General features: G+C 38.6%; 2 protein-coding genes and 2 long non-coding RNA genes across 4 annotated transcripts; 1 reads left to right on the forward strand and 3 right to left on the reverse strand.

The window, feature by feature from the left end:
- The first annotated feature begins 331 nt into the window (after positions 1 to 331).
- Positions 332 to 1,294, forward strand: LOC148873459 (uncharacterized). Its single transcript, XR_016103289.1, has 3 exons — positions 332 to 431; positions 742 to 930; positions 1,115 to 1,294. It is a non-coding gene; the product is annotated as an uncharacterized LOC148873459 (long non-coding RNA).
- Positions 1,295 to 3,982: 2,688 nt separating this feature from the next.
- LOC148873460 (cation/H(+) antiporter 15-like) lies at positions 3,983 to 7,031 on the reverse strand. The gene is made up of 3 exons (XM_088966964.1): positions 6,723 to 7,031; positions 5,606 to 6,598; positions 3,983 to 5,468 (listed from the first exon to the last, which is right to left on the reverse strand). The coding sequence occupies exons 1-3, from the start codon at positions 6,978 to 6,980 to the stop codon at positions 4,356 to 4,358; spliced, it is 2,364 nt and encodes a 787-aa protein (XP_088823090.1). The 5' UTR covers positions 6,981 to 7,031; the 3' UTR covers positions 3,983 to 4,355.
- Positions 7,032 to 9,831: 2,800 nt separating this feature from the next.
- Positions 9,832 to 10,980, reverse strand: LOC148873461 (uncharacterized). Its single transcript, XR_016105949.1, has 2 exons — positions 10,920 to 10,980; positions 9,832 to 10,176 (listed from the first exon to the last, which is right to left on the reverse strand). It is a non-coding gene; the product is annotated as an uncharacterized LOC148873461 (long non-coding RNA).
- A 1,331-nt stretch (positions 10,981 to 12,311) lies between these two features.
- On the reverse strand, positions 12,312 to 24,177 carry LOC148873462 (2-alkenal reductase (NADP(+)-dependent)-like). The gene is made up of 5 exons (XM_088966965.1): positions 23,080 to 24,177; positions 22,773 to 22,950; positions 21,886 to 22,052; positions 21,714 to 21,796; positions 12,312 to 12,873 (listed from the first exon to the last, which is right to left on the reverse strand). Exons 1-5 carry the CDS (start codon positions 23,311 to 23,313, stop codon positions 12,495 to 12,497), a joined length of 1,041 nt encoding a protein of 346 aa, XP_088823091.1. The 5' UTR covers positions 23,314 to 24,177; the 3' UTR covers positions 12,312 to 12,494.
- Between the last annotated feature and the right edge of the window lie 277 nt (positions 24,178 to 24,454).

The raw sequence follows: 24,454 nt of genomic DNA on the forward strand, positions 1-24,454 counted from the left end.
GGTTCGGTATTGGTTAATGACCGGTTTAATTTATAAAACTGCCAGTATAATTGACTTGTTGCTTAATTTCAGTCAAGGTAGATAGTGTTGTTTAAACCGCCATCTTGGATACATCTAGGCCGGCAGTTTTTTAAAACCGCCGACCCAAAACTGCCGGGTTAGCCGGTTTTTCTTGTAGTGACCCTTCTCATTCTCTAACCAATTCATGACTTCTTCTTTCTCCGACCTTCTCGCCGGTGACGACGATAAAGGGCTTTCTGATCATTTCGCCGATAGAACTGGAGCCAGTGTTCCAGAGTTCAAGTCGATTCCTCCTCCTTCACTGCCCATCTCTCCTCCTCCTGTCTCTCCTTCTTACTTCGCTATTCCACCTGGCTTGAGCCCCACCGACCTCTTGGATTCACCCGTCCTCCTCTCCGCTTCTAATGTAGGTCTCTGCTTCATCTCTCTTGCTTAATTTCCAAGTTTCCATGAATACTGCGCGCTTCTCTCTCCCCCCTCTCTTTTGTACGACTAATCTGTATCAACGTTCTTTCCTTTTTCTACGTTTTCTGTTCTTGTCTTCTTAGAATCAATAAACTCGAAATCCATTTGTTGTTCTTTAATTAATTAAATTCTCCATGTGTTGTTGTCTGTGTTGGGTAACTCAGTTAATCTTGTTTCTCTGTGTTGGATTGATTAATTGATTTATTTAGAGAATTCTGACTTCAAGTGCATTTCTTTTTTGGTGTGTATCAGCAGCTTTTGCAGTCTCCTACGACCGGGACGCTTCCCTCTCAAGCGTTCAATTGGAAGAACAGTTCTGTTAACTACCAGCAAGGTGTCAAGAAGGAAGAGAAAAACTTGTCGGATTTCTCTTTCCAACCCCAAACAAGGCCCGCTATGGGCTCGGTATCCATGTTTGAGTCTTCTATCACTACGATTTCTAAGGTATATTAATTTCCATCTTCGCGTGCTGTGTTGTTTTATCTTGTCTATGTTTATTTCATTTCCCTCTCCTGATCAGAGGGAATCCCTCTTATCATTTTCTTTTTGAGTTCTTAATCGTTTTTATAAATAAAATAGATTGCTCCTCAAATTTTCTTATTAATTTATTTCGTTCCAACTTGGACAGGACGAAAACTCGGAAGGACTTGAACAAGAGTGGAATTTTCAACCCACCAAGCAAGCTGATTTCTCATTCGGGAAGCGCATGGTGAAATGTGAAGATGCCGATGCAGAGCTTCTCTCATGAGATTTCCAGCATCCAAGCCAACAACACCCAGAGCAATGGTGGATTCCAGTCGAATCATAATCAGTTGAGATATAATTAGTAACTGCTGAAAAATAATGGAATAATTAAAATGTGAATGTATATACATCCATTTTCAAATAACCAATACAATTATATTAATATTTATTAGTATATAAATTTTAATAATTAATTTCAGCATTTATTAATAAGCACCACTAGAAAAAGAAAAATGTGACTTAAAAAAAATGCATATAACTATAACAAACAAATCAGAGTGGTTTAGTGGCAAAATTATGGGCATTAAAATCAAATGACTAGGGTTCAAGTCTTGCTATTGTTATATATTTGTAGTTTAATGAAACGAAATTAATGAGAGATAGAAACATTAATTAATAGAATTAATGAGAGAATTGTAATTATCGCTAAAATTCAAATTTAAATTTAAATTTGCCTTAAATATAGGAATAATTAACTAATTAATGAAGAAGTTAGACATAAATATAGAAGTAATAAACGACATTCATATAGTGATCATTATGTGAAAAAAATTCAGTAATTAGAAAGGATGAAAACCAAAAATCTATAGAAACCCATCACATAGTGAGAAAACTAGTTTATCTCCTTGGATCATTTGGGATTTTTGGATGAAGAAAGATCAAATCTTTAAATCAAGAATGAGTATAATACCTGATTATGATGTCCATAAATGCATAAACCATAGTGTTTCTCACACCCAAGCTTTGATCTTCCCAAAGCATTGCAACTACCTGAAAATGGTGCAACTATGATTCTGTAGTCTTAGAATCGAATTTCCAAGAGAAAGGTCTAACCTTTGTCATCAATTTGGGTGATAATTTTCACCCATAATAAGTCTAGATTAATGGTAGATATGTTGGTTAATGGATCAATTGATGAATAGAGTCCAAAACCCTCGAAAGATTGGTCTTACACGACTAGTTGAATTCAACAATGTAGGAGAGAACTAACACAATTCAATATCCCCATATTGTACCTATTTATAGGCTATGGAAGGATGCAAGAGTCCTCTCCCCTTGTCTATCTATGATTCCTAACATAGGATCATGGTTTTCAAAACCAGGCTAGACCGGATGGTCAGACCAAAAAACCAGGAATAGGTTAGGTGATCGGTTTTGTTTTCCCCAAAAACTAGATTTCCCCCCAAAACTGTTGATTTTGGTCAACGAACCGCTGAACTGCATGGTTAACCATTCAAATTGTTTGAACAGTTTTGACCACTTTTTATTTTTTTTATTATTTTTTTGATTTTTTTTATTTTCTTGTCAGAATGGACCGAGCATTCGGTTTGAGCAGTCGAACCAGTAACCGGACCCTTGAACGATTCAGTCACCGAGTCAATTTTAAAAATCATGCATAGGATTATGTTGGAGAGAATCTTACTATCCTAATCCAGCCCAAAAATTAGAAACTTTCTAGCTAGTCTTTCTAGTCAAATCGGAATCATACTAAACTATCTACTTGATAGTTTGACTAGGATTTTTATGTAAGACTTTTAATTGACCATTTGCACCTTATAAATTCTGGAAATTACACCTTTTAATTAGGACATTTTGTATGGAATGAGACCACAACTTAATGAGAGAATCAACATGTCACATGTTTTACATAAGCTAGTGGGGCTAGTTACTTAATCTTTTAATTAGCTTAATAGGATAATTCAACCATAGTTATTACGAGCTTAAGTAACTAGGCTCATTAAGCATCTAAGAACTTAAAACACTTGAAACTTAGGGATGTTTTCTACATTGAGGTGGACAAGCAGTAGAAAGTGTCTCATTGAATTGGATGAATTGAGTTGGAAGTGCTACGGATAGGTGAAGTTAACGCAGCGCCTATGTGAGTAGGACGAGGTGGTACACCAAACACGAATTGTGAGAAAACAAGGTCAAAGGCCCCGAGGAGGTTTCCTAGGGAGAGGCACTCTGTCCCTCAAGTCAGTGAAGGATGGATGAGGTTGACTAGGCCAAAGTATTGAGGATGAACTGGTCTTAATGGAGTTGTGCTAAAGAACGAGAGAGATAGAGTTGAGAAAGAGTTTAAGAGTAGATACCTCAAGGGGAGTGCATTTAAATACCTAAGAGGAATGTCATTACGGTCCTTGCTTATCAGGACACATTGCACAGGCCGAGGTGCCTACTGTTCAAGGTTATAAGGTAGTTCTAATTCCTTCATCGTGGCTAGTTGTCGAGGCCCTGCCCTTTGGCCGCGTATCCCTCATCATTCAGGGTTCTTTGGTGGTTCAACGATTACCACTCTACTCCTGATGCTGATCCAATTTCATGATGTGGCTAGGTTGACACCACAAGCTATGCCATGTCATATACGAGGTGGCAACCCAACCAGGTAGTGTACTACCCCAACATTTACCATCGTAAAGGCCTAATTGTATTGATTGATCCCATTATGTGATAATTAAGTCAATACATTACAATCTTTCACTTATAATTAATCTCTCTGCTAATAATACTTAACACCACATTAGGGGAAAGACTTTTCCTATTTATCTTTATGACATGCTGTCCAACTTCCAACATCAATTAATCCTTCATTGAGGATTTAGATAACCCTACTATTAGTAGATTCAAGAATACAAAGAGGAAGTTCTAAAAAGTATAGATATTTACAGCTTACCATAATAGCATATCCTAACACATTGATTACCAGTTGGCATGTCATCCTTAAATATCCCAACATACCTTGGTATTTAACCATAGAAGAATCTCACTAGTTAGCATATCAAAGATAAACAAATTTTATAGTCAATCTAACATCAGTATCAAATGTAGGATTTAAAATCAAGACTCAATTGGTCCACCTTTCAAAAAGTCTAGGAACATGTTGGGTTTGGTCCAATTCAATGTTTCTCATAAACCCTCATCCTCACACTTTAGTTCACAACCATAGCAGCTGAGACCCATTACTCCACTACCTTGGGAAGATAGACTCCCCAAATCTATCCACTATTGTAAATACAATATGTACAATACATCAGTTTTGGAGTTGAGGGCATGCATACATACTGTCTAACAACTTTTATGCACAAAAGGTGAACTTCCAATTTGCCAATTAAAACGATTTCCATCTATCGTAACATACACCGTTGCACTACCAAGATAGATGGCACAGTAGCTGCATAATCTGATGACTCAAGCATATGGCCAATCACCCCAAGCTCAGGATTCTCAAACCAATCCTCCATAGTTATGTCGTTCATCAAATTTGTGCTATGTCGTCGCCCCACCATCACAAGGTTGTGATTATTGTATTGTAGAGATCGAATTCCACAAAACACCTGCTCCATTTCCTCTACCACTTTTTCATTGTACATAACATGTCCATTTCTAATATTGTTGAGTTTGAATTCATTCACAACTAAGTCATCCATTCGCCTCTCAGTCTCATTGTTCTTGTCTCGGTTCTTTTCCCATAGCAAAAACCTTACCAAAGTGACACTCACGCCAGGGTGTGTTGACATTCGAGTGCAGTAGGCCAATGCCTCACGATCATCTGCTCCGCCTAAAAATATTAGAAGAATACTATAAGAGAAGAAGTCACACATTGTGAAACCATGGTTGCCACGGTGTACAAGGATCCCCACTGAGCAAGGTGCATTAGTTAGTACGTTTCGATTAAGTTTGCTCAAGGAGCTTTTAAACACCCATCGATTGGTGAGAGAGTGTTTCTTTTGGAAAGGAATGATAATGAGAGCAACCATTTTCTCGAGCGCTAGTCTACAAATGTCCTCATGCATGCTCTTGTAAGGGGCAATCACGGTGCAAGGTTGGAAGAAGAAACGCCCATTTGAGTTGTTTGAGTAGTTTTTGAAGGCAACGACGACATGATCTAAATGGTTGTCATTTGATGCCTGCTTGTATATATCTGTATGGTGTACCACAGGAACAAGTCGGCCGACCAACTCGACCAGGTGGAGGACATAAGCACTTATAGGGTTGTCATTGGTTGGGTGGGAAGCCTCAAGGAGGCTGATGATGGCATGAACATCTTCATCACTATGAATGCATGGGAGCACCCTAAATTCTGAATCCATTCTGGCATTTTGTATTGTTCCCCTTGTCTTTGCTGCTGCAAAATAGTTGGAAGACTGCTTACAAAAAATTGTTGACAAGGGTGCTGCGATGGCTGTAATGAAAACGGTTGATAGTGTTACAATAGCCATGCTTTGGTCATCTATCAACTGCACGTATATATATAGTAGCTAGGGATTAATTATTGTTTAAAAACTTAATTATATATATATATATATATATATATATATATATATATATATATATTGAGTGAGTAAAGAAGTTATTATCATTTATCATTACGTACCCTATTTGTTTTCCAAGTTGTGAAGATAAGCATCTCAACTATGCCTCTGATATTCATCATAAGACCAAGGGACAATGCGTGTCTAAGGTTGAAGCCACAGAAAAAGGATGGTATCATAGTTGATACCAACTTGGCTATGTATCCAGTGATAAAAAGGGATTGAAGCACTAGAAATTTTCTCGTGTCATTGATTTGGTGAACATCAACACTCAACCCAAGTCGAATGTAGAAGAAAGGAAGAAGAAAGTCCTCAAGCATGGTATCAATGGTTTCAGCAAGGGCTATGCCAAGGGGTGAGCCTTCAGGTATAGCCAAGCCTAGCAGAAGCGGCAAATCAACAGCAGCTGCACCTATGATATCTCCAATTGTTGCAAAGATTAATACTCCAAGCAATACAAGCACAATGACAATCTGATCGATTGCTCTCCCATTTGATGTTGTCCTATTAATCCACAATATGCCGGGCCGTAACATATAGAAAACAAAAATCACCACAGCAATCAAGGACATCAATGCAAGCAATGAGTTCCTTGTGGTGGTTTGATTTACAACAATGAACACTGCTATGAAGAAATATCCCATTATGTCATTAACCACTGAAGACGATAATGCAAGCCTCCCCAACTCAGAATTGACTAGATTGTACTCACTTATGGTGTAAGCAAGAACAGGCAAGGGTGTGATAGACAAACATGCAGCCATAAAGATAAAGAAAAATCTTTGCCCAGGGCGGGAAATCTCCCCACTTAGGTAGAAACCAATGGAAGCAGTGATTATAAAAGGAACTAGAAAACATGTCATACCAATTTTTAAGGCATTCTTGGGAGGCCATCGTATCATATTTTTGTTCATTTTCACAGGAATCAAGAACACAAAGTAGATTGCTGCTAGCGTAGACAATACATTCACAACGAGCATTTCTCTCTTTGGAAAAATCGTGTCCATGAAAGATTGGCTATGCCCTAAGGCAGAGGGACCCAAGATTATACCAGCCTTTACAATCATGCAAATAGAAAGGAAATTAAAAGAGAGAATACAAAGTTAAAATAATTATGAGTTAATTGTAATTTTCAAGGAAGAAGATCAATATATAAATAAATAAAAGTAGTTTACTTACAATGACATTACAAACGAACTTGGGTTGCCTGAGAGGCCTGAGGATAAATTGAATGGAACGAGACAAGAGAATGTACAAGACAAGTTGAGACATAAAGATGGGTATGGAGAATTTTAGAGGATCATTTCCAAACCATATGCTTTTGGAGTAGATTGCTTGGAAATTGTAGAAGCATACAAATTCATGTCTGTTAACCGAAGCATTAGTGTCGTGAGGGATGAATGCATGATTTGCACGAGTCGTCATTCTCTCTCCCATAGGCAGGCTAAGCTTCAACCTTGAAGAAGAAGAAGAAGAAAGAAAGAATGTGTGGATGAGAGAACACATTCAGGATCTTTCTTTATATCAAGTTCTAGATGCCGTTGTCTTTTGCTGGTATAGGAAAGATAATATGTAACCGAATTTGAATTTTTGTTATGAGCACCAATTTTGGTGTTCCAGCCTATATGGTTATTGGTTTAATTAAGTTCTCGTTGAGATATTTTTGGAACTAACATGCTAATATCAACTCTTGATATATATGTTGGGTTAAGATTAAGGTTGTTAGTTAGGAATTTAATTTGGATAAAATTAGGATTAGATTCATTGTTTTCAAAACTGGACCGAACAGGATAGTGGGACCGGAAAAACCAGAAACCAGTCAGGTGACCGGTTCCGATTTACCCCAGAACCATTATTTCGCCAAAAACCATTGAGTTGGTCAGTAAACCATTGACCCGGGTGATTGAACCATTCGAACCATCCAACAGTTTGGCCGTTTTTTTTTATTTTTTATTTTTTTGTCAAAATGGGCCATCCATTCGACCCAAGAACCGGACCCCTGACCGATTCATTGTTTGGTTCGGTTTTAAAACCCTTAACTAGATCACAGGTGAAATTACCTTTATTTTTGTTGAATGTTTCATTTATATTTCTTGTAATAACTTTATATATAATATATAAAAATATTTAAATAATTTATATATTTATATACTTTGTATAAATAAAATATTTATTCCATATATTTAATAATTACCTAAAATAATAACGCGATTGAATTCGAATTAAATCAAATATTTGAATATTTAATTGAATTCAAATTTAAACATTGATTTTCAATATCCATTGGATATCGAATTGAATTTGGATATTGAAATCTTCTTATCCGGTTCAAATTCAATGAATTTATACTCCTACGCACCACATTAGATAACTATGGCCATTGTTTTATGAGTGTTGGTGGGTTTTAAAACACAAGATTTTGGCGTGGTTCAAATTTTGTGATATATTTAATTCCAAAACCCACTGTAGTTCAACCCAAAACACACTGCTGGAGCATAAAAGAACGCATTTTCTCTATGGTGTGTTATGGAACCAAATGAAATGAGGCACAGCCATGGTACAATACCCTCTATTCTCTTATTAGTAGAATAACTTGCATGCTACCATTGCATCCTCCAAGAAGAAGGCTAAGAAGAATGTGGAATTCTCTTACGGAATATTAGTGCAGCAGATATCTCCACACATTTTTCTAATTTTTTTTTTTTGTCCCAAATTTTAATATGCAGGGGCGGGCCACCGGCCACCATGAAATTTATTAATAACAGAAAAAGCATACCTATCTAGGAGGGGGATGTAAATCCTTACCCCTCAAAAGAACGAACCTCTACAAAGACATTGATGAGGTGAATTTTAGTAGAACCCTGTTGTTTTGACTATTTCCTGGTGGCTAATGATTTAGAGATTGAATTGGAGAATTCCTGCTGAAAGGCGGCTTGGATGCCGAGTTGACTAGGCTGAATTAGAAGGTTGTTCGAGTGCCGAGTTGTGTTGCTCTTCAGATGGGCCTACTAGGAATCAGTGTCAGAGGACCTGGGGTGGCTAACCTGGCGTGGTCACTCCGATGCCTATGTTAGTAATTGATTGTGCGAGCTAGTGATTCTTGAGTGCAAGAGAGCTAGTAAATTGCGTGTACTTTCTTTTTGTGAAGTTGGAGGTGAGGCCTATATATAGGAGTTGCTTGGCGTGGGCTTCACACACCGTGTCCGAGATTCTGGGAGGTCGTACCTAACCGGCCTGAAGTCCTCGGAGGTAGTTGTGCACGTAGACCAGTCTTCCTGCCTTGTTCGGTTTCCTCTAGAAGATTCGGTACGGGGGCTAACTTCCAAGAAACCCAGGGGTGTCAAGATATGCATGCCGGATTGATCGGCGAGAACATCTCGCAGGTTGCCACCTAGACCTCAATCAGGTCAGCAAGCCCTCAAAGGAGGTCGCTCCTCACATCAAGGTTACTTCGGCTGGTGATGAAGGGGTGGATTCGAGCCAAGCCGAATACTATCAGGCTCAAGCTCAGCTTGAGACTGTTCTATAAGGCTCGAGTAAAAAATTCATAAGCTTGAGCTCGGTTCGGCTCGAGCTCGATTTTAAGAAAAAATATTTTATAAAATTAAAAAATTATATATAAAAATATTTTTTATTTGATATTTAAAAAAATAATAATTATAATATTTTTATTATATATATTATTTTTTATAATTTTATTATATATATTCGAGCCGGCTCGTAAGCCTCACGAGCCGAACTCAAATAGCTCATGAAAAGCTTGACTTGTTGCCACTCCTAATGACAAGGTGCCACAGGTCAGCCTTGAACGAAGTACTGCAAGCTGCCCTAAGATGCGAACGAGGTGGCAAGTCGCCAGGTTGAACTCCATCGCTTTGGCCAAGGGGCCAAATCCGCCCACATTAGACATCATCTCAAGAACTATCAAAATTACAATGAACAAAATCCCCAATAAAATATCCAATCATCATTTGACTTGACACTCTAAGAAATGGAAGTTGAGATGAACAGTTTTAGAGCCAGGGCTCGATCTTTGAAAATGATTGATTTCTTGTTTTTTTTTTTTTCAATTAGCTTGAGTTGGTTTCTCAAGCTTTTTTTTTTTCAGCTGATTATGTTTAATCCCATTCATTACATTTTAGCTGAGAAATACCCAAATCAAGAAATTAAAATATTTGTGGAAACCGGTTGCATCAAATGACGATTGATTGTTGATTTGATCCAATGAGAGTATTGTTGATTTGAGAGCTGCATCCAAATATTTCAAGCAACAAAATGATCCTCCGTCTCATATAAATCTGCGGAGTTTTCTTCTGAGGAATTTGGAGTTCTAGTCATTTTCCCATGCTGTTAGTTCTCAATGACATTAATACAAGAGACATATTCAATTATTATTGGAGACCTATTGTTAATTGGGATTTTTACAACAAAAAGAAAAAAACTAATAATAATATAAGTTTTGCTAATCGATCGACAAATCAGATATGTCTTGAAACAAATTGCAAAAATCAAATAGCGGAATAAAAGGTGAAGTTTTTTTAACCAAATTTACCCTCCTTAAAAACCCTAAAGACTCGTTTTCGGTCTTGTAATTCGCAACTCTTTGCTTCTCTGGTCTATCATGCAACTCCCTCTGTTGAATAACAATAATTTATTAAACGATTTTTCAGAAAATTAATTTACCAAAATTATATTCATTTCAGAGAATTATCATTAAATTGTTTACATTATAATTAAATTACTTAATGTTTAGAATAACAATAATTATTAAATTATTCTTCAGATTATATAATTACAGTAATTCAACAGAAAATTGTTTTCAGAAATATATTTTCAGGTATTTATTTAATTGTTTTCAGAAAATTGTTTAATTGTGATATTTAATTTAATGAAATACTTAATTTTCACAAATTTATTTTCAGAAAATATTTAATTCTGATTATGTTTCTGGAATATTTAATTTCCAGAAAATTAATTTCCTAAATATTTAATTAACTCTAATAATTAATTTCTTGAAAATTAAATTTCAAAAGTTGTACTTAAAAGGTGGTGCTATAATAAATATTCTATGAATTAACTGTTATTTTTAGCAATTTTTTATACTAATTATTAGTAAATTAACATAAAATTTCTACTAATAATTTACCATTAATTAACTTTGAATTATATTGAATTTAATATTCATTAACAACTATTAATTAAATTTAATAATTTATCATTGTTAACAGTAATAGCAAACACAGTATCATATTAGGGTTCATAAAATTTCACCATTCGGCACCCTAGTTATAAAAAATATAATATTGCGACCAAATTAAGAGCCGACCAAATTATGAAAAAAATTGCGAAAAATCTCAAGTTTGTTGAACGACATACCTGAAAAATCGTTGCTGTTCCAAAATTTCTATAAACCCTCATAACGCCATTCAAGAACTTCTACAATTATTAGGAAACGTCTTTTAAATTTAATATCATTAGCAAACCAAATTATGAAATCAAATTTCTATCATTTTGGAATACAAACGCCCTCTGAAAAGCAACGTTACCCATCATCTTCTCCACCTGTAAGGATCAACTTCATGGAATCCAATTTTTTTTCTCTCTCTTAAAAGCAATGTTCTATATTTATTTATAGAAAAGAAGAAAAGAATGGATCGAAACCCCTATTTTGTACTTAAGAAAGAGACTGGGGCAGAACACTTGTTTTATGTTAAATGTAGAGCCAAATACATACCTCTAACATAGCTTCTAACATAGCTTCACGGGTCCCTAAAACTGGTGCCTGTGACATGTTGTTGACCCTTGAAACTAGAGTCCAAAAATGAACTCGACTTCAGTCAGTGCAAAGCCCGTTCAAACAGCATTTATCATGTTGCATTGGGAATATCTCCTCATGTAGTAAAGTACATAATTACTTAGATATTCCCACTGTAAGACTGTAAACGCTGTTCGAACGGACTTTACACTGACTGAAGCCGATCTCTTCAAAAACAAACTCGATCCTAAAAGCACAGCAAAAGCGTTGAGAGGGAGAGAAGTCCAATATGTTTGGTGTGAAGAAGTTGGGTCTGCCTCTATTTTAATGTCAAGCTTTATCCACAATCAAGATCCCTTTGTTTTCACGTTTAGCTCAAATGGTCCTTCAGTTTTCACATTAAACTGAGAAAGATCAAGCTCTCGAGCTTTAAATCTCTAAGACTGTTTGGTTTAAACTTTGAAGGAAAAGGTAGGAAAAAGAAGGGAAAGACAGGTAAAGGTTTCCCTATTTTTCCCTTCCTTTCCCTATCCTTTCTTTCAAACCAAACACAGCCTAAATGTCCCCTCTATTCTCACTTGGAACGGAAAGAAGTTTTGTCATTAAACTGGGTTAGGGAAATATAGAGCAGAGCAAAAGTCCTATTTGTTAGTATGTTTCGCTATTATATCACAACTTAGATCGTGAGTGATTCTAGGTCCACTTCAAACCTGGGAGTGGAAATGGGACATACTTGATTGGTTAAAATATGGCTCTTAAAAAGCCATTCGACGTGGCCAAGAATGGATAAAATCCATGAATTCCATATAGGAGAAAATTTCTATATATATATATATATATATATATATATATATATATATATATATATATATATATATATATATATATATATATACACGCTGTGTTTGGTTTAAAGGAAAAAATAGGAAAAGGTGGGGAGACCTTTACAAACCTTGTATAGGTTTCCCTACCTTTCCCTCCATTTTCCTTCAAACCAAACATAGCCCAAGTGCTTTTTAAAGGGTGTAAATTCACCTCTGTTTGTCAATCGTCATTACAAACTACAAAATTACAAGCATATTCACTCACAAGATATCCTGGTTCACAACTTGAAACAGTAGAGTTCTACTGGCTGATACATCACTTAAATGCTATATTTATTCAAAACCATTTAGAGGTGAGTCTATTTTCGTGCACTACTCATGAGCAATACGAACAACTTGCTTTCCAACATTCCGACCTGAGAAGAGTCCAATCAAAGCAGAGGGGGCATTTTCCAGGCCTTCAGCAATATCTTCAACGTAGACTATCTTCCCTTCCCTTATATACTGAACAGCCAGCTCAAGGAACTGTGGATACAAGTGTTTGTGATCAGGCTCAATAAACCCTTGCATTCGAATGCGCTTCGTGATAACGCAAAATAAGTTATGTACACCTTCCTGCTCATGGAGGTTGTACTGAGATATCAATCCACAAACTGCAATCCGACCATGGTCTTTCATGTTTAAAAGCACAGCATCAAGCATGCGTCCCCCCACATTCTCAAAGTAAATGTCTATGCCTTCCGGAAAACACCTTTTGTCACCAAAAAGAAAATAAGAATGGAGTTGCGTGCAGAGAAATAGTTATTACAATATGATGAAATGGAAAATATCTTCCTAGGAATAGCAGAAAAGAGAGTCACACCTATTATTTGAGGTCCCTAACTGGCTAAGGGGATATCTACCCCAAACCAACATGGTGTCTATCTAAGGATAATGCTGAGGCTTTAACCGTATCTTAATCTCTTCATACATCTACTTCTTCAGGCCAACTTAGTATAATTTCCCTAAGGTTATTTTGGCTTGATAGACAATAAGGCCCGTTCGCTTTTTGTTAAGTTATTTACCTGGGTAAGTTTTTCCTAGGAAACACTTACCCAGGTAAGTGCATTTATCCCATTCAAGTGTTGGCAAGTTTCCCCCTATGTGGGAAAGTTATTTACCTACCTAGGAGATGGGTATCACTTTCCTGGGTAAATGATACCCAGGAAAAAAAACTTTCCCTGGTCCCCACATAAAGCTGAAAAAAGAACATGGGATTCTTGGTCAATGGGAACCAAAATCCCATTGACCAACTTTCCTCCCTCTCCAAATCCAAAACAAGAACACCCCCTAAGAGAGAAAAAGAAAGTCAAGGGAAAATTCTTCAAGGAATTTCATGTATGCCAGGAAACATCATTGTTAGAATGCTCGAGTCAGGGGTATTTTGGTCATTCTGGTGTATCTTATTGAAAGTGAAATGTCTATTGTATCTGAGTTTAAGTTATGTGTCCCATCTTCTATGAGGGACAACATTGTCTTTCTTATAACTTAAGTTTTATGAATAAAAGTCAAATGGATCGGCTAGGAGAGTGAGACTTTCACTTTTCTCTCTTCTAGTCTGGCCGAACATTCTTCTCCTTCTTTCTCTTTTCTTTCTTCTTCCTTCTTCTCTACTTTAACCTAGAATGAACTAGGGTTTATTCACATGGTATCAGAGTTGTAAGGTCGTATCCTTATTTTTTTTCTTGTTGTTGTTCTCTTTCTGGGTTCGCCATCAACTTTCACAGTCGTCTTCTTCATTTTCGATTGACCTGAGTGGAGGTTCGATAAGGGGCTGAAAAGGAGTTGTCGTTTTGTGGGTCTGGAGGTGAGAATGCCTCCAGTCGTTGCTGTGGTGGTCGTTGAAGTGGTATACTAAACCGTCTATTCAGTATCGAAGAGGGCTGAATGTGGACAGGTATGAACACTACTGTTGTTTGCCCAAGTAAGGGACTGTAAATGTTTTCTTGTTGCTTCAAAAGTTGGTTGTGGTGATGCTTGGTGTGACTGATATGCATTTCAGTCGTATTCCTCTGCATTCCTCTTCATATGTATGTTGAAAGAAGAGTTGTCGACTGCTGAGGTTCACAACAGCAGTAGTTTGGTGGTGGTTGTGTCGTGGTGATTGGTGGTAGTGGTGGTTGGGTCCTAGACCTTGTGTGTAATCAGTTCTGCAGTGTGCAACCCAAGTGTTTGATGTGAAGACTGTGCGATTTCAGCCTTAGTGTGTGGTGGTGAATGGTTTTGCAGTGTGCAGCCCAGGTGTTTGATGTGAAGACTGAGTGATTTCAGTCTTAGTGTGTGGTAGTGAATGGTTTGGCAGTGTGCAGCCCAGGTGTTTGATGTGAAGACTAAGAGATTTCAGCCTTAGTGTGTGGTGTGTAATGTGTATTTAAAGCTGGGTTTGGTGGTGCTATAAGTGAGATAAGCCGTGTGAAAGAGTGTGTGGTTGTGTTGTATACTTGAAGGTGAAATAATGGAGATGGCTTCTTCCGTAGATGGGAATGACAACAAAACCAGCATCATGCTTTCTTCAGATTATATAAGTGTTCAAATGACATCCATCAAGTTGAATGGTGAGAACTATGTAGCATGGGCAAAATCTGTGGAGGTGTTCTTGAAGGCCAAGAGGAAAGTAAAACATGTGAGGGAGGAGAAACCTTCCTCTAATTCTCCTGGGTTCAGTGATTGGGAACAAGATGATGCACAGATAATGACATGGCTTTGGAACAGCATGGAACCAAAGATTAGTGTGAACTTCATGTTCCTATATACAGCCAAAGAGATCTGGGATCATGCTAAAAAGTTGTACTCTGGACAAGACAACACAACTAGGGTATATCAGTTGTACCAAGAGTACTTCAATTTGAAGCAAGGAAGTCAAAGCTTAGAGGAGTACTATGCAAGTTTGAGAAACATCCGCAATGAGCTAAATGTGTATCACCCTCTAACATCAGATGTCCAGATCCAACAAAAGCAACGTGAATAGCTTGATGTGACTAGGTTTCTTGTGGGCTTGAAGGTTGAGTATGAGCCTGTCAGAGCACAAATATTGGGGGGATCAGCTCTCCCTTCACTTGAAGAAGTTTTTGCCCGTCTCAAAAGGACATCCATTGAGCCGGTGGAACATTCTTCCTTCTCTGATAGATCTGGTTTGGTAGTGACTAAAGGGAGTGGCCGTGAAAGTAGAAGTGGTGGTGGCAGCAGTGGCCCTCCAAGCAACCGTGGTGGACACATATTTAACCGGGCTAGTGGCCGGACTGGAGGCCAAGAGTCAGGGGGAGGCTGTGGAAGAGGAAGGAGTAATGCTCAGAGAAAATGTACACATTGTGGCTTAGAGGGGCACACAGTTAATTTCTGTTATGATTTGCGTGGTCCACCCAACACTTGGGCTAACCATGCTACATCTAAGAGTAGTGGCACCATTACTGAAAGCTAGCAAACTGTCCCAACCCCCTCCACACCCGCTTGTGCTTCCGGGCAGGAAATGGTGAGTGTACCACGGGCAGTGTATGAGCAGTTCCTTCAAACATCTCAGCAGAACACAGCTACACTTGCCCATTCAGGTATGGCTTGCTTGGCTTCCAAAGCCTCACCCTAGATCATTGATTCCGGAGCCTCGGACCATATGTCTGGGACTCTTGATGTATTTTCTTCCCTTTCTCGCTCCTCCACATCTCAGCCAGTTACTCTTGCTAATGGTTCTACATCTCCTATTTGTGGTGTTGGTGATGTTGATTTCTCCTCCATGTCTTTATCATCTGTTTTATATGTTCCTAAGTTTCCGTTTAATCTTATGTCTGTTAGCAGATTAACCAAGTCTCTTGATTGTTCTGTAACCTTCTATCCTTCTTCTTGTGTGTTTCAGGATCTCAAGACGGGGAAGAAGATTGGTGGAGGGCATGAAGCAAGTGGTTTGTATTACCTTGATGGTGGTGGCCCCCCAGTGGCTTTTCAATCGTCTCTTACTCCTCTCCAATGGCACTACAGACTCGGTCATCCCTCTCTCAAGTCTTTGAAGCTGCTAGTCCCTTCGTTGAGTCATCTTTCATCGTTAGATTGTGAGTCATGTCAGTTGGGAAAACATCATCGAGTCTCATTTAGTCCAAGAATTGATAGTCATGTCTCTAGTCCCTTTGCTTTAGTTCATTCTAATGTATGGGTCCAGTTAAAGTTGTGTCATACAATGGGTTTAAGTACTTTGTAATCTTTGTTGATGACTTTTCAATGATGTCATGGATCTACCTTATGAAAGACCGTAGTGAACTGTTCTCTATATTTCAGAAATTTCATGCTGAAATACGCACTCAATTTGGTGTTCATTCGAAAATACTTCGCTCCGATAATGCCAAAGAATACATCTCCTCACCATTTCAGCAATACCTAGAACATCATGGAATAATTCATCAAACTTCTTGTGCCTACACCCCGCAACAAAACGGTGTAGCTGAACGGAAAAATAGACATCTTCTTGAAACTGCTCGGTCCTTGATGATCAATATGCATGTCCCAAACTATTTTTGGAGTGATGTTGTTCTTACATCCTGTTTTTTGATAAATCGGATGCCCATGTCAATCCTTGGAAGTCAATCCCCTTTCTCCGTGTTGTTTCCCACTTTGTCTCCCTTTCCTCTCACCCCAAGAGTCTTTGGTTGTGTTTGTTTTGTTCAACACTTGGGGCCTGGAGTAGACAAGTTAGATGCTCGAGTTACGAAGTGTATTTTTCTTGGCTACTCGACGACTCAGAAAGGGTATAAGTGTTATAACCCAAAATTTCATAAATCGTTTGTGTGCTCTGATGTCACCTTCCTTGAATCAGTTCCTTTTTTCTCAGATGTCGGGGTCTCTTCTTCTCCCTCTGTGGTTCCTCTTCCTGTACCGGTTATGGACCCTCTTCCCGTAGCTCCCATTCCTACTGCAGATGCACATCATATGCCTGTTACTACAGAGAGGCCGTCAATTACTCAAGTGTATACCCGCAGAAGTGCTTCGGCCCCTCCTCCACTTCAGCACCTGTCGACAGATCCTGCTACTGCCCCTTCTCCCTCAGATCTTGATCTTCCTATTGCTTTGCAGAAAGGTAAACGTACTTGTACTTCTCATCCCATTTCAGACTATGTTTCCACTGCTCACCTTTCTGCTTCTCATTGCAAGTTTATATCATTACTCTCATCCAAAGAATGCTCCAAAATCCGTTCCTACTGAAGATGACACAGCTGTGGATGGAACAGAACCAGTAGGGTGCGTCCTACACACTGGATCCTTCACAAGAATCCTCTGGAAACACTAAACACTGAATCCTTTTAGTCTTTGTTGCAAGACTAATGTCAAGAACAGATTTCTTGACTTTCTTTTTCTGCAAAGATCTAATCTTGCAAAAAACAGATGGCGGCGGCAGGAGGAGAACTCTAAAGGCGAAAAGGCTGAACTGCCTTTTTCTTTTCTGGAGTAAGAATGAGATCCTATCTCAATTCGCAGGAGATATCCTATATCTCTTCAAGGTGGTTCGAAATCTAATATTTCTCTTTCTTGGTTAGGGTTTCTCCTCCTTTCTTCTTGATTAAGAATCCTCCTAATTAGGAGTTATCCCAATCCAAATCAGTATTTGGATAGGGGATAATCTTAATCCTATCTGCAGATAAAGTCAGCTTACTCCTGATCTTATCAGGAGGTTACCAGATTCAAATCTAATTTGAATTTGGTCTCCAAGAGTGGATAAGGCAAAAGGCCCAATCCTTTTACTAACATTAATCTCAGATTCGCCCCAAGGATGGGTGATCATATCAGCCCACCTCGAAATGGGCTTTTGGCCCATTAAGTGTTCAGTGTCTAATTACTTTCCAATCTGCTGCCCAGTTGGGCTTCTTTGTATGGCGTGGGACCCAAGCATTGATCTACACACCAGCCATATGGGTTCGGCCCAGCCTTTAATACAAGGCCCAGCCGAATTCACTAAAAAACTCAATGAGCCCCTTGAGTCCATCATATGGACCCTATGGGCCCAACACTTACATTAAGTGGTCCCTGGGCCAAGCCATCTTATAAAAACCCAGGGACTGTGGGTAGGTGCAAGATTAGCCCATCAGGTATTATCCTCAATGGTCTTACACTTAACCTCTCAGCCCTTAATGATCAAGCACTGCCCGACAAGAGAGGACCTCTCCCTCGGCTGCAAGGAACAGTGCCGCACTCTCCTCTCACATGGATCCCGGGAATTAAAACCATTTGCAAACAATTCGAAACCGTATATATATATATATATATATATATATATATATATATATATATATATATTAATTTTGCAAAACAAAATTCCAACGATTGAAATCAACCGCCGGCAGTTTGGTTTCCATCAGAGAGAGTGCATTCCCGATCATTACCCTTTGTCCGACAAAGTGGCTGATTCTGTCACTATGATCACTCACTCAGATGAATTCTCAAACTGCCCCAACATACCCAGGTTTTGATCCCCGCTAAGGATCTCACTGATTGGCATATCAAAGGCAGCCTGATCCAACACATAGTGAAGTGTCATAATCGAGTCTAGGGGTCAGGTGTAACTTTCCAGTTTTGCCCATCTATCTCCAAGGTCCAGGGCAAGACTGGAAATCTGGTCCGGTTCAAGGATTCAAGTAATCTCATACTGCATGTGCCTCGGGTCTTACCCTAATGGCTGAGACAGGCCATCCCAACACTTGGTGGCACACCAGCATCAGCCTTGGCAGGATAAATCTCCCCAAACTTATCCAACGACTGTGAACATTTAAAACTAACACGAGTCTCTATAAATGTCCAGTTTTAGGGTTTTACACAGAATTAAACCAAATAACATGAATCAAACATGCACTTTATTTATTTCCACTAAATAACAAAAGCACATCAAATCAGATTGAAGCTAAGGGCATACAAAAACTGTCTAACAATGTATGATTGGCCTCTCCTACAACTTGACATAAAAAATGCTTTTCTACATGGTGATCTTGTTGAGGAGGTGTATATGGAGCAACCACCAGGGTTTGTTGCTCATGGGGAGGCTGGTAAGGTGTGCAGGCTCAAAAAGGCAATCTATGGACTGAAACAATCTCCTCGTGCATGGTCCGGCAGGCTTGGTGAAGTGGTGAAGGCCTTTGGGATGAAACAGTATCAAGTTGATCATTCTGTGTTCAGCTATAACTCAAAAGATGGAAAAATCTTGCTAGTCGTGTATGTGGATGATATTGTCATAACTGGAAGTGACAGCAATGGAATTGATAGACTGAAAAATTCTTACAGGATCACTTCAATACGAAAGATCTGGGGAAGCTAAAGTACTTCTTAGGAATAGAAGTTGCGAGGTCAAAACAGGGGATCAACCTATGTCAGAGGAAATATGTTCTTGATCTACTTGAAGAAACAGGGTTGTTAGGTGCTAAACCAGCAGAGACTCCTATGGAACCCAATGCCAAGCTAAGTGTGGATGCAGGTGAAGAGTTTGATGATCCTGGAAGATACAGAAGGTTGGTGGGAAAGTTGAACTATCTGACCATTACCCGACCAGATATATCATTTGCTGTGAGTGTGGTGAGTCAATTTATGCAACATCCCCGGGTTCCTCACTGGGAAGCTGTTCTGAGAATTGTTAGGTACCTAAAGGGTGCTCCAGGTCGTGGTTTGTTATACCAAAAGGGAGGAACTCTTGAGATAGTAGGGTACACAGATGTTGATTGGGCTGGCTCTATATCAGACAGGAGGCCAACCATAGGGTATTGTACCTTTCTGGGTGGCAATCTTGTAACATGGAAGAGCAAGAAGCAAACAGTGGTGGCAAGAAGTGCAGAAGCAGAATACAGGGCTATGGCCCATACCACATGTGAACTAGTATGGCTGAAGAACCTACTACAGGAGATGGGTTTCTCAATTGACAAACCCATGAAACTATACTGTGATACTCAATATGCTGTTCACATCTCATCCAATCCTGTCTTCCATGAAAGAACTAAACATATTGAGGTGGATTGTCACTTTGTGAGAGAGAAAGTGATAAGTGGGGTAATAACTACATCTCATGTGAGCTCAGGAAATCAGTGGGCAGATCTCTTCACAAAAGGATTGTCTCGGGGAAGAATAGATTACATTTGTAACAAGCTGGGACTATATGATATATACTCTCCAGCTTGAGGGGGAGCGTTAGAATGCTCGAGTCAGGGGTATTTTGGTCATTCTGGTGTATCTTATTGAAAGTGAAATGTCTATTGTATCTGAGTTTAAGTTATGTGTCCCATCTTCTATGAGGGACAACGTTGTCTTTCTTGTAACTTAAGTTTTATGAATAAAAGTCAAGTGGGTCGGCTAGGAGAGTGAAACTTTCACTTTTCTCTCTTCTAGTCTGGCCGAACATTCTCCTTTCTCTTTTCTTTCTTCTTCCTTCTTCTCTGCTTTAACCTAGAATGAACTATGGTTTATTCACATTCATCAATATGATCAATAGGATCATTCAAAAGAGTTAATTTTTATGCGTAGGAGATTCCTTATGTTGAAGCTATAATGGTGGGCTATGATGCCATTAACCATCAAATACTCAAAAGAACTTCACCCTGAGGAGGGTCTCTTCCTTTCACTCTTCTGCATAGGCATTCTCATTTAAATAGCTAAGGAATAAATAAAAAAAAATAAGTAAACAGAAAAAAGATCTTAAAACATGTTTTTTTACTATATAAAATTTAGCAATTACAGTGATAAACATGGAGAAGAACTAATGTGAAATATTTATGAAGGGAAATGAAACAGATAGCTACTTTAAGTATAAACTGGAGGGCCATGGGAACAAAAGTAATTATGTACACTCTCAAGCTTGAGCAAGTGATGATTGAATGCTTGAAGATTACACTGACACACAGGGAAACATCAGCTTCTTATGTATTCCATGGCCTCAAAACCATTTAGTGACATTTAGCAGGTCATGGGTCATGATGAAGAAATAGCATAAAATCAATCTTATGAGACTGAAATTATTGCTTAGCTTGATATCTGATTGTGAACTCAATTAAGTTCCTGGACAGTTACATAATCAGTGACTTCTTCAACATGATGATTTTAAGGACTCAGTTTGCAGTTTTGTGAAGGGAGGAAGCTATTATTAGAAACCATCTTGTTTGCCTAATGTGAAAATACCTGAGATGTTGGACTATCATTTAATGATTGTACAAGAAAATCTTGTTTCAAATATCAACTTGTTCAGACGAAGGCAAGTATATATGGTTATTGATCAAAAAAAAAAGGCAAGTATATATGGTCTTGACTTTTCTGCAGACTATTTATGATGCTTTAACTCCTTGTCTGAAAAATGCAAATGACTGTATGGTTGCAATCATCAGAACAAGTTTTTTGATGTATTGACGCTGATCTGTCCCACACTAATGGTAGAACATGCCACAGTACCTTCTTCCCACCATGACATTGTTGTGCTTTCTTTTTTTTTTTTTTTTTGCTAAGGGTGGCACAAATAAAGGCAGTATAAGATGTGATAAAAAGAATGGATAAAAGAAACAAAGGTAGTATAAGAGAGACATCTCATTGGTGAATGAGAATACTAACCGTTTCAGGGCTGCATTTAGATCATGCTCCTCTTTATAGTTAAAAGCATCATCAAACCCAAACTTATTCTTCAAGAGGTCAACCTGAAGGTTTTAGCAGCTTGAGGATGAGTAAAAAGGGTAGTAGCATATATCCTCTGTAAGACCATAATCCATCATGCATGCATATTTACCTTTTCTTTGCTACCAGCACTTCCAACTACATAGCAACCCATCAACTTTGCAAACTGCCCAACAAGTTGCCCAACAGCCCCTGATGCTGCTGACACATAGACAGTTTCCCCCTTCTTGGGAGAGCATATCTCATGAAATCCTACATATGCTGTAAGACCTGGCATACCTGCAAAACAATGAAACAATGTCAAGTTTATCGACCAAGTTCAAACCATAGTTTGCATTCATGAAATAAGAGACCGCCAACAGATTATTAGCGGGGAGTATGAAGGGTGGGGGAACAAGGGAATTAGGGAATTAAGGAATAATGTATCCAGGAAACTGTTTAAACATAAAAAAGCTAAGGTCATATGGTATTTCAGTTTCTGAGGTAGGAAAATCTACTGTGATCTGTTACAAGTTGCAGAGTCTAGGAGGGCTAGGGCAGACAGGTTGTGAGAAATGACTCAGGAGAATACAATTTAGCTGACTCCATATAGCTGGGATAAGGCTTAGTCAAGTTAAGTTGAAGTAGGGAAATCTACTGTAGTTGGTCTTAAGCCGCTTTATGTCAATAAAATGCAAGTGTCCACAACAGTAAGGATTAACTGTTACAGCCAAAAGTAGTACAGGAACCAAATAATTCATCTAATCGTCACATATATTGTTAATAACTAACCAGTAAAACCAAAACATTAAACATAATTTTCTCTGATAATCATCATGATGGGATGACTAGCCACGACGGTTCACCAATCAAAATGTCAGAACCAGTCAGGAGTCAGGATTTGGCTTCTAAAATTTAAGGTAAACAACATAAAATTGAACTACACACATGTAATCTCTTCTATCGTAGCACAAAGTGTAACAAGTAATGAACGAAGCAAAATTACAAAGATAAACTCACCCAGGATGCCAGTGTAATATGAAAGAGGCACATCAGTATGTTTGATTTTAAGTAATCTTCGCGGATTGGAGACCAAACTGAACTCTTCCCATCCAGTTATCCCCCAAACCAAGTCACCAGCCTTGAGATCTGGGTGTTCTGAGTCGACCACTTTAGCTACACCATAACCATATATAACCTGAAACAATCCAAGAAGAAGTATCCGAAGCTTAAATAAATTCAAGCTTAAAGTAAAAAAGACCCACCCTATCAGAACTTTGAAATCAGCATTTGGGAAATTGGGGGGTCAGAGATCTTAACAACGTACCGACCCAGGAACGAAAGAATCAGCGTAATTTTGAGAGATGGGCTTTGACATGCGACCTCGCATGTAAGGGTCACAGGACAAGTAGATATTCTTCAGAAGCACAGCTCCAGACCCTGGTGGAACCTTGGAACTCGTTGTGGTGGATGTCAGCACCATGTCCGTCTCCTTTGGGAACCCGCTGACGTAGTCCTTGAGCAAAATCTGCCTGTTGGGTACGACTTTCTCAGTTGCCATTTTAGTCCTCTCCCCCAAAAAGGAGTCTGCTTCTGGTCTCAAATCGGTATGGTTAGCTAGCGCATTTCATCGAACACGTTTCATTCCTATTTATTGAAGGGTCTGAGCTCTGTATACGTCGCAGCTGACGTGAATGCACGAAAATGGTCGGTCCCAATTCCACACCTCAAAGCTGAAATGAAGTTTTCATTACAACAACCAAACCATTGATGGAGGGACACAAAGGCAAATTCATCAAAACATGAATGTGGTCATTATACACGAGAAGAATATGCATTTTGTATTTGTCGCCAGCAATGTAAAATAAGTGTGAACGGATCGACCGAAAGATCCATTTATGAAGCAACGCTGAGCATCTCACCGACACCAAAGAATTGTTGCCGACAATAGTATTGATATATATTTGGAAGAATGACTAATCAGCGATCAGAATTTTATAGCCTCAAAGTACAGGGGGGAATGCATCTGACCATGACCATGGTTTATACGGGCAAGGACTACGGAGGGTTGGAATTCAGAATTCTGCATCGGGTCCGTACTTTTCCATATATATTTTGAGCCTTTGTCATATGCATCGGACCTGGGTGTGAACGGATCGACCGAAAGATCCATTTACACGAGAAGAATATGCATTTTGTATTCATCGCCATCAATGTAAAATGAGTGTGAACGGATCGATCGAAAGATCCAAATGAAGCAACGCTGAGTATCTCTCTGACACTAGAGGAAGAAGAATTGTTGCCCATAATCGGATTGATATATATTTGGGAGAATGACCAATCAGCCCAGATCAGAATTTTAACGGGTAGAATGTGGTTTATAGGGGAAGGGCCACTAGTAGAGGGGCTGTATCCGTACTTCTCCATATATATTTTGAGCCTTTGTTATATTTATCGGACCTGGGTGGGTGTGAGAGATTACATAATACCCGCAAAGGTGAATGGTTGGAAGGTTGGACGCCACAAAAAATTTATTTTTAATCTCTTATCTTCTTTTATATTAATGTGATGTGAAGTTGGAAGGAAATGATGATTGATGATTTGACGTGGTCCAACAGTCCAATGCTGCGTTTCATTGTTCAATGGGTAATAGGGTATAAGGGCAATTTTTGGGTTTAATATTAATAAAAGTAATATTTTTA

The sequence above is a fragment of the Nelumbo lutea genome, chromosome 1 (genome assembly GCF_056320005.1).
Source record: "Nelumbo lutea isolate HS-2025 chromosome 1, American lotus-T2T, whole genome shotgun sequence".
Lineage (NCBI taxonomy): Eukaryota > Viridiplantae > Streptophyta > Magnoliopsida > Proteales > Nelumbonaceae > Nelumbo > Nelumbo lutea.

Coding starts and splice junctions, on each gene's coding strand:
- LOC148873460 (XM_088966964.1), bottom strand. CDS start 6,980: ATGGGAGAGAGAATGACGACTCGTGCAAATCATGCATTCATCCCTCAC. Junction 6,599..6,722: donor AGTTCGTTTGTAATGTCATT/GTAAGTAAACTA, acceptor ATGATTGTAAAG/GCTGGTATAATCTTGGGTCC. Junction 5,469..5,605: donor CAACTTGGAAAACAAATAGG/GTACGTAATGAT, acceptor ATATACGTGCAG/TTGATAGATGACCAAAGCAT.
- LOC148873462 (XM_088966965.1), bottom strand. CDS start 23,313: ATGGCAACTGAGAAAGTCGTACCCAACAGGCAGATTTTGCTCAAGGAC. Junction 22,053..22,772: donor ATATTACACTGGCATCCTGG/GTGAGTTTATCT, acceptor ATTGTTTTGCAG/GTATGCCAGGTCTTACAGCA. Junction 21,797..21,885: donor GTGCTGGTAGCAAAGAAAAG/GTAAATATGCAT, acceptor TAAAACCTTCAG/GTTGACCTCTTGAAGAATAA.